The sequence below is a fragment of the Camelus dromedarius genome, chromosome 5, assembly GCF_036321535.1.
Source record: "Camelus dromedarius isolate mCamDro1 chromosome 5, mCamDro1.pat, whole genome shotgun sequence".
In the NCBI taxonomy this organism is placed as follows: domain Eukaryota; kingdom Metazoa; phylum Chordata; class Mammalia; order Artiodactyla; family Camelidae; genus Camelus; species Camelus dromedarius.
In genome coordinates, this window is record NC_087440.1 from 2,456,238 (window position 1) to 2,469,131 (window position 12,894).

General features: G+C 44.5%; 1 protein-coding gene and 1 long non-coding RNA gene across 7 annotated transcripts in view; one reads left to right on the forward strand and one right to left on the reverse strand.

Moving 5' to 3' along the window:
• Positions 1–3,599: 3,599 nt before the first annotated feature.
• Positions 3,600–11,635, reverse strand: LOC105093263 (uncharacterized). Of its 3 annotated transcripts, XR_004137120.2 has the most exons (6): positions 11,559–11,635; positions 9,917–9,951; positions 8,317–8,383; positions 7,755–7,837; positions 6,360–6,500; positions 3,600–4,275 (listed from the first exon to the last, which is right to left on the reverse strand). It is a non-coding gene; the product is annotated as an uncharacterized LOC105093263 (long non-coding RNA). The 3 variants fall into 3 exon arrangements; XR_837542.3 differs by lacking the exon at positions 6,360–6,500; XR_004137119.2 differs by lacking the exon at positions 3,600–4,275 and having other exon boundaries at positions 5,444–6,500.
• DIS3L (DIS3 like exosome 3'-5' exoribonuclease) overlaps positions 10,754–12,894 on the forward strand; it is a 31,036-nt gene continuing 28,895 nt past the window's right edge. For 2 of the 4 annotated variants that reach the window (XM_031452884.2, XM_031452886.2), the window contains exons 1-2: positions 10,754–10,983; positions 12,406–12,559. In XM_031452884.2, the coding sequence (XP_031308744.2) occupies positions 10,845–10,983; positions 12,406–12,559 (293 nt within the window). In that variant the 5' untranslated portion in view covers positions 10,754–10,844. The remainder of the gene's footprint in view (positions 10,984–12,405; positions 12,560–12,894) is intronic. The other 2 variants (XM_031452887.2, XM_031452881.2) reach the window with 2 other exon arrangements.

The window sequence follows — 12,894 nt, forward strand, 5'->3', positions numbered from 1 at the left end:
AAAATAGTTGGCAACTAATTAGAAAAAATTTTATACACGGTACAGATGAAATAAGACACATTGTTGGGCAGAAATCAGGCTCATACTTGCAACCTCCACTCAATAATGTTGCTTTTTTGGGGAGAAAAAAAAAACATTTTAATTTCTACAGGTCAACACCAGGAAAGTGTTTTCCCTCTTCTGGAGAGGTGGGTGGGTCTTCCCGGGTACTAGTCCCAGGTTAAGGCTCCACCTTGCATGAGAGAAGGCTAATATCTCTGGGGTTCTTAGAACCCAAGGTTGATGTAGGGCACCCCGCCCCCCCGAGCCTAAATCAAACCAAAGATGCCGCCCACACCTGGCCCCACTCCTTTCTGATGTGTCAGGGTCTTTTGTTAATAGGGTATGTGTGGGTCAGGAGCTGCCTGGGTTTTGCTTTATGGTATGGTGGTGGTGGTTATTATTGCTCTATTATTTAGTCTCTTTGTTTTTACTGATTATAAATGTTACATTAAGTTTGCTATAGAAAATTTTGAAATTTTTCCCTCCTAGAAGTAAGCACTGTTCATCATGATTTCTTTTTTTTTTTTCAATCTTTTCCTTTCTAATTGTTTTCACATTACGTAAGTGTAGTGGATGCCCACCACCCCACCTCCCCCCAATCCAAAATTATGTCCGTGTCTTAATCTCTGGAACCTGTGAATGTGACCTTATTTGGAAAAGGAGTCTTAAGGATCTTGAGATAAAAAGACCATCCTGGGTTATCCAGGTGGCTCCTAAATCCAATGACAAATATCCTTATAAGAGACACACAGAAGAGGAGGAAGCAGCAGGAGTGTGGAGGCAGGGACTGGAGCGACACAGCCACAAGTCAAGGAATGTCCGCAGCCACCAGCAGCTGGAAGACGCCAGGAGCGGATTCTCCCCTAGAGCCTGGGGAGGGAGCATGGTCCTGCCAGATTTCAGACTTCTGGCCTCAAGAACTGCGAAAGAGTAAGGTTCTGTTTTGCCAATTTTATGGTAATTTGTTAAGGCAGCCTAGGAAAATCATGCAACAATACATGACTAAAAGGATGTATTAATTCAAACAGTACAGGACTATGTAAAGTAAAAGAATGAGAGTCCCGCACATGCCACACAGATCCCTCTATTGGGTGACAACCTTTCTAGGCCTTTTCCTTTGCACGTCTCTCTCCCTCCCTCTCTCACACAAACACATACACACACAGACATGTGCGCATAAATATACTTATACATCTCTGTGGTTTTTTTAAATAAATGAAACCATGCTATGCTGCTATTTGCTCTTTTTAAAATTCAATATTTCCAGGGGATATTTGCATGTCTGTACATAAAGATCAGCCTTCTGCTTCTCAGTGACTGCAGCATATTCTATAAACATAGCCAATGTCATTGTCTTCAGTGAGTCTAAACTTAGTAATAATATTACAATGATAAATCAAAGTTGACTCTTCACTTGGCTACAAGAGAAGTTATTTCCTCCCTTTTCAGACTATACAGTAAATATATATAGCGTGTGTGTGTGATTAGCACTGCTCAGCAAATATTTCTATTTCTGCCCTTGGAACTGGGTGTGACCAAGCAACTTGCTTTAGGAAGTGATATGTGAGCAGAAGTCACTGGTGTCATTTCCAGCTGGAATCTTTAAGAGCAGATACACAATTTGTCTCATTATTTTTTCCCTGCCAAGCAATTACAGAAGCACTAAAGGGGGCTCCACCAGCCAAGGTCTCTTGGTAAGGATGACACAGAGTGGAGGAACATATGATGTGAGCAAGAAATAAACCTTTGCTTACTATATGACCCAGCAGTCCCACTCCTGGGCATATATCCAGAAGGAACCCTAATTCAAAAAGACACCTGCACCCCAATGTTCATAGCAGCACTATTTACAGTAGCCAAGACATGGAAACAATCTAAATGTCCATTGACAGATGACTGGATAAAGAAGCTGTGATATAGTTATAAAATGGAATACTACTCGGCCATAAAAAAAGAATAAAATAATGCCATTTGCAGCAACATGGAGGGACCTAGAGATTGTCATTCTAAGTGAAGTACGCCAGAAAGAGAAAGAAAAATACCATATGATACCACTCATATGTGTTATCTAAAAGGAAAAAAGACAAATTAACATATATATAAAATAGAAACAGACTCACAGACATAGAATACAGACTTGTGGTTGCCAGGGGGGAGGGGGGTGGGAAGGGATAAACTGGGAGTTCGAGATTTGCAGATACTGACTGGTATATATAAAATAGATAAAAAAATTTATACTGTATAGCACAGAGAAATATATTCAATATCTTGCAATTGCTCACAGTAAGAAAGAATATGAAAATGAATATATGTATGACTGAAGAATTGTGCTGTACACCAGAAATTGATACAACATTGTAAACTGACTATAACTCAATAAAATAAAATAAAATAAAAAGAAATAAGCCTTTGCTGTTTTAAACCACTGAGTTATGAGGGTTGTTTGTTACTGCGGCATAACTCAGCCAATCATAACTGATTTTACATTTATATCTATTATATATATAATAGATATTATATATATCGTATGTACATATCATATATATTTAAATATATATATATATTTCCTACCCTTCTAAAACTGAAGAAAGATTAAAATAAGTAGTTTGAAAGAGAAGTGTGGTTTATTAGAGCCTGCTCAGTATTAATCAATATGATTGATGATACATTTTAGTTCTGGTTTAGTCATTTATCCTTTTTCCATTTTCACCAAGATGGTGAACTTAATGCCAGTGGAAATGAAACACCCTGCCATCAATATCAGGAAAATATCACACTGGCCATAAACAAACAAATATGTTTTGTGGATATGTGGGCCCGTGGCCTTGCTTTTAATCTCTAAATGCCACTGTGCTCTGCATCTAGTAATGAGGCAGTAGGTTTCAGATTATTTTCTGTGGTTTAATGTATGTTTGAGATAACAGTACTCTGTAAGCTCACAGAACAGCCCTTCTCTCTTGTGTCTGGATAGGGGGATTGGCAGGTGCTGTTCGCATTGGGAGGGAGGAAGTGCTTTCTCTGATCAACAGTGATGCCTCAAGCTGCTGAAAGAACATTGTTTGTAGGACTGGAAGAGGATCAAAATGCCTTCAGTTCTCCAAGTTAGAGAAGACAAGGCCTTGAAGGCTAAAATGGTAAACATAACAAGAGCCTTATGGTTTCCATGAAAGAGAGCGAAGATCCAAGCCTTTTCTCTCCTGGGCAAAAGAATACTTTTTAATGATATCTCTTAAAATGTCAGATATAATAGGAAAAAAAAAAAAAAAAAGAAAGCCCTTCTGCTTTTCCCCACCCAAACACTGCAATCAGTAAAGGTTCCTTAATCATGGCTCTGACCCCCATCACAATTCTACACGGAAGACGGGCAGCAAATACCGGCAGCCTCCCACACTCCCCGGTTTATGACGGCAGCCAGCCACACAGTGAAGGACGTCTATAATGATGATAGCATTTTAAATTTAAAATTCAAATATTCAAAAATGCAGGGGCATCCTACCACCAGCACAGTGGGTTTTTAAGAGAGGATCCTAATCTGGGGCATACAGCATCAATCCTCTGTAGTGACTAAGGAGTACCACAAAAGGAGATGGTTCTTACCCACCAGACCCCGCAGGTGCATTGCCCTCTCCAAGTGCATCCTGTGTTGGCAAAAGGGGCTGGACTCTATGCAATGATTCGTAACTGAATTCAGGGCCCAGCGTAAACTGGTGACCCTTAAGATGAATAGAATGTAGGTTTGCATCGGTGGAGTGTTCTCCTCCCTGGCTTGAACTAAGCAAGGCAGCATTCTCTATTATTCAAAATACTGGCTCACTGGCTTGGTTCTCTCATTTCTTTTTTAAGAAAGTCATTAAAAAAAAAAAAAGGAAAGTCATTTATGCTGCTCTCAGATACTTAATACATACCATGGTTTTAAACAGAACATATTGAGTTCAAATGTTTATTATAAAGCATTATAGCAATGCTATGATCTGAAGGTTTGTGTCCCCCCAAAATTCCTACGCTGCAATCCTAAACCCCAAAGGTGATGGTAATAGTAGGTGGGGCCTTTGGGAATTACTTAAGTCATGAGACAGGACCCTCATGAATGGGATATAGTGCCTCATAAAAGAGGCTCAGGAGAGCTCCCTGGGCCCTTCTGCCATACGCGGATTCAACGAGAAGTCTGCACCCGAGAAGAGGGTGCTCACCAACCATGCTGCCATCCTGATCGCCGACTTCCAGCCTCCAGAACTGTAAGAAATAAAGTTCTGTTGTTGGTTCTGTTGCTTACACGCTACCCAGCCTGCAGGATTTTGTTAGAGCAGCCGGAACACACTAAGACAGGTAGGCAGAAATCTAAGATGGCCCCAGGATTCCTGTGCCCCAGGGTACACACACCTTCCCCAGGTTATTCAGTCAAACCCGAATCTAGGTGCTGCTGTGAAGGGAATTCTGCAAATGCAATTAAGTTCCCAAATGAGTTGACCTGAAAACAGAAGATTATCCTCAGCGGGCCCTTAGAGGAACTGGGTTCTTTCTCCCAGTGAGAGAGGTTTAAGTGTGAGAGGACCTAGAAGGGGCCATGTGACAAGCAACTGCGGGTGGCCTCCAGGAGCTCAGAGCTGTCCTGCCTAACATCCAGCATGAGAACGGGGGCCACAGTCCTACAGCTGCAAGGAACTAAATTCTGCCAACAACTCTGTGAACTTGAAAGAAGACCGCAAGCTTCAGAAAGGAATCAGCCCAGTTGACACTTTGATTTCAGTCTTGTAAGACCCTGAGCCAGGGACCTAACCTGGCCACACCCAGGCTTCTGACTATAGAAATTATGAGATAATAAATGTTTGAAGCTGCTGACTTTGTGGTAACTTGTTATTCAGCAATAGAAATCTGACACAAACAGATATAGCCTACTTGCTCTGGCCTAAAATGTAAAGAAAGTTAAGTCTAAAGGTAATTCTCACTTTTGGCCCTCATTCTTCTTCCTTTAGAACCAGATTTTAAAATTGTGTAGTTTAATAATGCCTTTTGGTTATTAAATAGTGAAAGTTAAAGTTTAAATAAAATCTAATACTTTGTTTATATTCATCCAAAACCTGGAAGATGTCCCGTAGGTTAGGATTATTACTAAGTACTCCTTATTCTCTTTTCCATTTTTTCACAAACTTTCTATTATAAGTTTTCAGAAATCAGAGTTTATCGTTGTAAGACATGAAATGGAATCCACTTTCCCAAATTCAAACATATGCAGTAACAAAACAGTAAAATAAACAGGAAAACTCCTTGTAATATGTTTATCCAATAAAATATCTATATATAATGAGTGGTTTTCAACTGGTAACAATAATCCTACACTGTGGATGAAAACTTAATTTCATCAAATAACACTAATGCTAAAAAATTAAAATGACAAATAGTAATGTTCCTCTATCTGAGTTATAAATGGCTACCCACGTAACTGAATTTTTTTTTCTAGTCGGCTTCAAGACTTAAAGGATTTTCTTCTTCTTTTCTGTATTAATCAATGAAGCTTAGTTTCTAATTAATTTTGGAGCATCTGGATCTTTGAGCTCCTTGGATAAAGGTATTGTTTAATACTAAGGTTATTTGCTGGTTTGGTTGTTGCATTTTAATGACAGTATGTGAAAGGCCGAGTTTCAACAGCTCAGATACCAGCATGGAAGGTACTTCAGCTGCAACACCCTCCTTCCTCCTCCCCACAAAAATCGATGAAACAGCGGCCCTTAGTGGTAGAAGGACAAAATGATCGGTTCGTTAACAGGACAGTAAAAATCTTGCCTAGATACCAGTGGTAAGCGCAAAATAATTTTCTCTCAAAAAAATGAGAAAGAGTTAAGCGGAACATTTTAGAGTAATCATTGCAAAGTGGATTATGGGTATTCACAGAGTGTTTAGAAAGCCAAAAGGGAGCCATTGTATCTGCTGGGAAAAGTGAAAATCAAGGATTAACAGCCTTTAACATGTAGGAAATTAAATTATCTCTAATACAAGTAGCAGAGCAATCTCAGCGGCCGTTTGTCCTCCAGTGACTCTTCCACTGAGATGGAGAACAAATGAGAGTAAGCTGATTTTTCAGATAAATGGGATAACGTTAGACATTTACACGACCCTTTAGAGTCATTGACTCATTAATACCACGATACCCAGCAACATCTGTCCTGCTAGCTGTATTTTATAATTGAAATCACTAAGGCCCAGGGAAGTTAGGAGATCAGTAGGGTCAATATTTGAAACCCATTGTTTCCAATTCCCTAAACCTGAAAGAACTGGGTTTATCCAATGATCCACTATACAGAAGGTACCCCGCTCCGTACCAGGCCATATACCAGCTGAAAGGTGACATGAATGAGTCATTACTGCCTGGACTCTGGAACCAAACTGCTTGGGTTCCAAGTCTGGCTTGAGTGTGTAGCCAGGGGCAATTATTCAATCCTTCTGTACGTCAGTCTCTTCGCCTGCAAAATGGAGTGGGTAACAGTATTACAGTCAAGGCATTGTTTTGAGGATTAAATGAGAAAACACAGGAAAAGTGCTTAGACCAGTGCCTGGCACCCAGTAAAAGCTTGAGAAACATTAGCTGTAAGTAGTTGATGCTGCATAGATTGACAAGCTCTTCAAAATTTGCAAACTCTGGGTTATAGTTAAAGACTTCTAGGATGCACATCAGATACCAACAATGATAAATTACTTGGGAGAAACAGACTGCATGTAAGCAGAACTTCAACGTTTTTACTTGGCATCCTTCACAAGCATGCTGTACTATTGTCGTTTTAAATAAATACAGAGAGACTATTTCAAAGCCTGCTTCAGTAATCCTCTCTAGCCCTTGGAGCTCACCGTCCAGAATTCCTTTCATACATTTAATCTCCCTGTCCTCTTAGCCCTTGTAAAGATGCCCCCACCCTCTCTAGGCTAACCCTCTGATGAGACCTTTTGATTATAATCCAGTGGTTGCTGACGCTTGCACTCCCAGGGCGCATTTGCAAAAAAAAAAAAAAAAAAAGGGAGGCAAACATTACAAACTCCTGCAGTGTAAGCACGCTGGTGCTCAGCCTAAAGAAGACTGCAGTCAGTCACCAGGGAAACTGGACCACAATCATAGATTTCCATCAGCAACTGAGTACTGAAAGCTGTCACAGCATTACGCTATCTGGATACCAGGCTGTCCATCCGCGCTCGGATTGACAAGGGAAGGGAAAACTGCAAAGAGAAGCAGGCCACCAAGCATCCTTCCCAGTATGGTACTGCAGTTTAGAACTGTGGGAGAATCCTGGAGCTGCTTCATCAGGACATGCAGTATGTAGTAAGGAGTTCTGAAACAAACAGGCAGCTCTTCGGCAAGTTCCTTAATCTCCTTTGTAAAGTGGGAGTGTATTTGTTGGGGTCACATCAGGTACTATAATAAATGTTTATGTCTCTCCTACAAGAGACCCCTGTGGATGCTTCTGGGTAGGGGATGCTGGGCTCTGCTCTGTGCAGTTCTTCAGGGACCCAAGTTGATGCGGGGAAGGGGATGGGGGTGGATTGGGGGGTGGGGGAGTGCTGTCTTCAATCCTGGCTCCCAGGATCCTCTGGGCTTTGGCATCCAGTCAGGAACAGGAAGGAAGAGCAACCATGGGAGGTTTCTAAGGGGCAGGCCTGGAAACGGTGCCTGTATCTTCTGTGGCCACAACTATCTATGCACAAGGGAGGCTGGGAAATGTTTTCACCTGTGTGTCCAGAGAAAAAGAGGCCATGGATGTGGTGAACAGAGAGCCAGTCTCTCCCACAAGAAATCACATGTAGACCAGCACTGGAAAAAGAGGTGAGACCAGATTAGTGGGCTCAGCTGGAGAAGCAGAGTCACAAGGGTTGATGTGATGGCTGAGCCAACTGACTTAGGACTAAGGAGTTTGAATTAAAGACACTCAAGTAGTCACTAATGCTGCTCATCAAAGGGTTTCAGCACACGGCTTTCAAGCCAGGAGGTAGGAGCCGCACTACATATGTACCCCAATCACCCCACCCCACCCGTCTTCCGACCTTAGGTATGTGGTCAACGTGACTAGCTCTGGCCAATAGGCAGAAGTGACATGTATCACTTCCAGACTGAGCTTTTAATTGCTGGTATAAGGCTGTCTAGAGGCCTCTTTTCCTTCTGCCGATGAACAGCAAACAGAGCTCCAGGAAAGACTGGCTCCCCCAGCCTGCGCCCTGGGGACAGAACACCTATAGGCACCCACGCAATGTCGTGCTAAGTCACTAGGATTTTTGAAGTTGTATATTACTTACTGCAGTACAACTGGGTTCATTCTGACTGATAGAGAAACATCTTTTCAGGCAAGAGGCATCAGATGGTCTGTGAAGCAAACAAACAAATCAACAAAAAGGCATTTTTGTCCATTTTAGAACATCAGTTTGCAGAACTCAGGGAGCATGCTTTTGAGAACAGAATTTGTACACTGTTGCTGCAAGGCAAGGCAAAAGAAGTGCTTGATGGGCCTTGGGTTATTTTAAATACTGATAAAATCAACTTTTAATAGAGCTGCAGACACACTCTCTTCCTTAGAAGATCATTAGTCCCAATTTGGAGAAAGTTTAAAGCTACAAAATGCTAAAAGGCAGATAGCTCAGGTGGTAGAGCGCATGCTTAGTGTGCATGAAGTCCTGGGTTCAATCCCCAGTACCTCCTCTAAAAGTGAATCAGGAAACCTAATTACCTCCCCCTCTGAAAACAACAAAAGAAAGATCATCATTCCCAATTTGGAGAAAGTTTAAATCTACAAAATACTAAGGAGAGGTATTAAGGACATACAGTCAGAAGTAAAAGAAAAATGAACTTGGGAGAGCTTTGGAGGAGATTGTGGGCAGCTGTCAGAAGCATTTTTATGTAGGGGACAAATCCTGTTGCTTGCCTGTCCTCTGGGATCTCTAGAACTGACTTCCTGAATTAGGGACTGCCTCCTGCACTGTTGGTGGCCACTCCCTCCTGTGCTCTGGCCTGTGGACCAGCACTGTCATGTTCTCCTAACTTGTGCAATTCCATCTCAGAGCTCACTCAGATCATCCCACACTGCAGATAACCTGGCATAAAAAATACAGTGAGTGAGGAACCATGATTCTTTAATATGTTTCCCTGGAGTAAGTGATCAAACAGGATACCCTAGTTCTGCTCACTTAGCATACAAGGAAGCTCCAGTGTTCCCAGCCAGCTGGTTGAGCTGCTCTAACCAGAGCTCACCAAGTAGACCATAAATTTCTTAGATACGCGAGCTGTGTTTTATTTATCTGTGAATAGCACGATCATCAGGGAAGAGCCTTCTTTGGAGTCAGCCAGATTCTGGCTTGAATATTGATTCCATGACTTAATAACTGGGTAATCTGGCTGCTTAACCTCTCTAATCCTATTGCATCATCTGTAAAATGGGGATAATGATGCTCGATTCCATTGACTGGTGGAAATTATATGTGACGCTTCTTTGTAAAGCTTCCGGTGCAGCTCAAAAGCCTTTGCTGAGTGCTTGGAAGAACAGTGGCTTCCATCCAACCAAGAGTGTGTGGTCTCAGAAAAGACTGGGTTAGTCTCCATCAAGTTTAAAGCAGAATTCCTCTGCTAGAGGCTGCAAATGGTATCGTGTTGAGGTTGAATAGACAATATTTACCTTAAGGGAAGGGATTGGTCTCCATTTTATCTGCATTGCTTGAATTTTTATATGGATTAAAAATACATGAAATTAAAAATAAATACAGCTTTTTAAAGTGGAAAAGAACGTTGGGCTGGCAGGGTTGCTAGGCTTATCTGCTGAATCTTTTAGCTCTTTCAAGGACAGCAGGAGCAACGAACAGGAAACACTAATAATTATCTATATTAACACAAAACACTAATAATTACCTATACTGATCAGGCAGCCCCATTCCCGCATGGACCTGAGGGTAGAAGCAAAGTATAATAACCTTTTACAGTTGCGCCAAATCTTCACAAGAATTTAAACTAGCTTCCATATACAGATGACCCGACTTCCCATGCTTCCACTTACGGTTTTTGGATTTTACCTTGGTGTGAGAGTGATACCCACCTGGAATTTTTATTTTTTTCTGGGCTAGCGATATGCCGTGTGACACTACAGGGATGCTGAGCAGACGCAGGAAGTCCTGGCTCCCAGACAGCCCTGAGATCACAAGGATAAGCAACCAATGCACTCACAATCATGCTGTACCTACACAACCATTCTGTTTTTCACTTTCAGTATAGCATTCAATACAAATTACATGAGCTATTCAACACTTTGTCATAAAATAGGCTCCGTGTTTGATGATTCTGCCCAATTGTAGGTCAAGATATGTGTTCTGAGCGGGTTTAAGGTAGGCTGGGCTAAGCTGTGATGTTGGGCAGGTTAGGTGTGTTAAATGAATTTTCAACTTACAATAGGTTAATCAGGATGGGTTTATCAGGACATAAACCTACCATAAATGGAGGAAGATCTGTATTATTTTTGTCTCCCTCAAGTCTTTTGAGTGGTTTCCACCCTTCCCGGTTGGGAAACCAAGGCAGGGTTGGGGGAGACTGCGGGCCTGGACTGGAGCACCCTCCCTGCAGGCCTCCTCCGGCTCTTAACCCCGGGACACGGGCCGTTACGACGGTTTCGGTGCCCGGAGCCCGGAGCACTCAGCCCGGAGCTCCGCGGAGACCAGGCCCAGGGGGCGGGCCCGAAGCCTCGGGCCTCGCCTCTGCCCGCGCCGCGCCGGGCCCGCCGCTCCCCGGCCTCTCGCTCGCGGCCGCCTCGCGGGGCCCGGGGCTCCGCCGGGGGAGCGCCGCCAGCATGCTGCAGAAACGCGAGAAGGTGCTGCTCCTGAGGACCTTCCAGGGCCGGACGCTGCGGATCGTGCGGGAGCACTACCTCCGGCCCAGCGTGCCCTGCAACAGCCCGCTCTGCCCGCAGCCCGCCGCCTGCCGCAACGGTCAGGGCCGGGCGGGAGCCAGGGGAGCCGGAGTGGAAGCGAGGCCGGCCGCGGCGGCAGGGCGGGGGGCGGGCGGGAACGAGAGCCGAGGCCGGGGTTGGGGGAAGGGCGGGGGGCCGAGGCCGGGCGGGAACGAGAGCCGAGGCCCGGCTGGAGCGAGGGCGGCGGGCCCGGGGTCGAGCGTGGGCCCTGGGGCGGACGGGCGCGGCCTAGAGGTGGAGCGCGAGGCGGCGGAGGCGCGGAGGCCGAAGCCCCCGGGCTTCCGCCCGGCTGCGGGTCGGACGCGAGAGGCCGGCGGCTTCGGGGGTCTCTCCGCACGGACTCCCGACTGCCCCGCCCCAGAAAACGGGAGGGCGGGGAGGCAGGCGCCGGAGCGGCGCAGAGACCGGGGAGTGGGGCTTTCGAAGGGGCCTGCGGGGCGCCGGCGCCCGTCGCGTCCTGCCCCCAGCACCGCGCTGGTGAAACGGGGAGGTCCGAGCTCGGCGCCCTTCCCTGCGGGCCGGCGCGGGGGGAGCCGCCGCCGCCGCTCGTTGTGCATTGCTTTGCTTTGCTTTTCTCCGCACAAATTTTCTGACCTGCCAGCACCGAGGCCTCAGACATTTCCCCAGCGGAGAGTCCCCTTCGTTGTAGGATTTGTGGGTTATCTGGGCCCTCGTTGTACAGGAAGGTCATGGGAAATTGGACTGGGAACGGCCGTACATTACACCTGCCCACATTTGATTTCTAGCCTGCAGAGGGGACCGATTTATCCGTGAAGCTTACTGGTTCTCTTCCCGGTGGTGGAAGAGGAGCTCGGTGGTCCTTTCCAGCCAGTCTTTGGGACCCTTAGTTTACAGTTAAGGTGAACATTTCAGTTACAGTTTAGCCAAGCAGCGCCGTGACGCGGGCTGGGTGGAAGTCCCACTACGACCCATGCTTGTACTGGACACCTTTTCTAATCCAGTCTTTCTGGCCCTTGGAGTCTTCTGAGCACGTTCACGGGCTTGAGACAGAACTCACTAGAAATGGCTGGGCATAATAAACAAAAGGTTGACATGTATAGTTGGGGTGCCCCATGTGAATGTTGAGTGTCCGTCAATGAGTTAACACAGATATATTTAAGTTTTCCTGAAGATTTACTTGTCTTTGTTTTTAATCCGTCATCTACACCACAGCAACATCAATTAACCACGTTGCGCTTTTATTTATCACAGCTTCAAAAAAAAAAAAAAAAAAAAAAAGGAAGAATGAGAGGGAAAAAAATGAAAAAATGTGCTGCATTGGGCCTCTACCCTAGTAGATTTGTCTTGTCTTTTAAAAACTTAACAGTGTAGTTCACGTTGGAAGTTATTTGACACGCCGGGGCACCGTGACATTGAAATGGTTGTAAACCAGGGGTTGCAAACGCTGTCTAATCGCTTACATTGTGGATTTATGCTTCAGATGGGAAACTCTTGTCCAGTGACGTGACTCATTACATGATCCCAGATTGGAAAATTGTTCAAGATTACCTCGAGATCCTTGAGTTTCCGGAACTGAAGGGAATTATTTTCATGCAAACGGCTTGTCAAGCTGTGCAGCACCAAAGGGGCCGGAGGTATCTGTTTCGCTTATTTATTTATTTATGGCACGGATTTTTTTCCGCCCCCCTTTAGAGAAGGTCCCTTGTGAGAGGGGGAGGGGAGAAATTCTTTATTTTTGCCAGAAAGGACTTTTTAAACTAATTTGGCATTCTCTTTGCTACTGAGGAATGCAGTAATGTTATTTTATGTTTCTGCTTCAACACCTGGCCAAAAATCTGACTGTAGATCAATAAGCCGCAGTGTCCCCAAGACGTGGGTATTTAAGATTCTTGGCTTTTGGTTTGCATTTTTATAGTAACAGAGCTATTGCTAACTTCTTGTTGAAAACTGCATGTTATTTAATCTTATT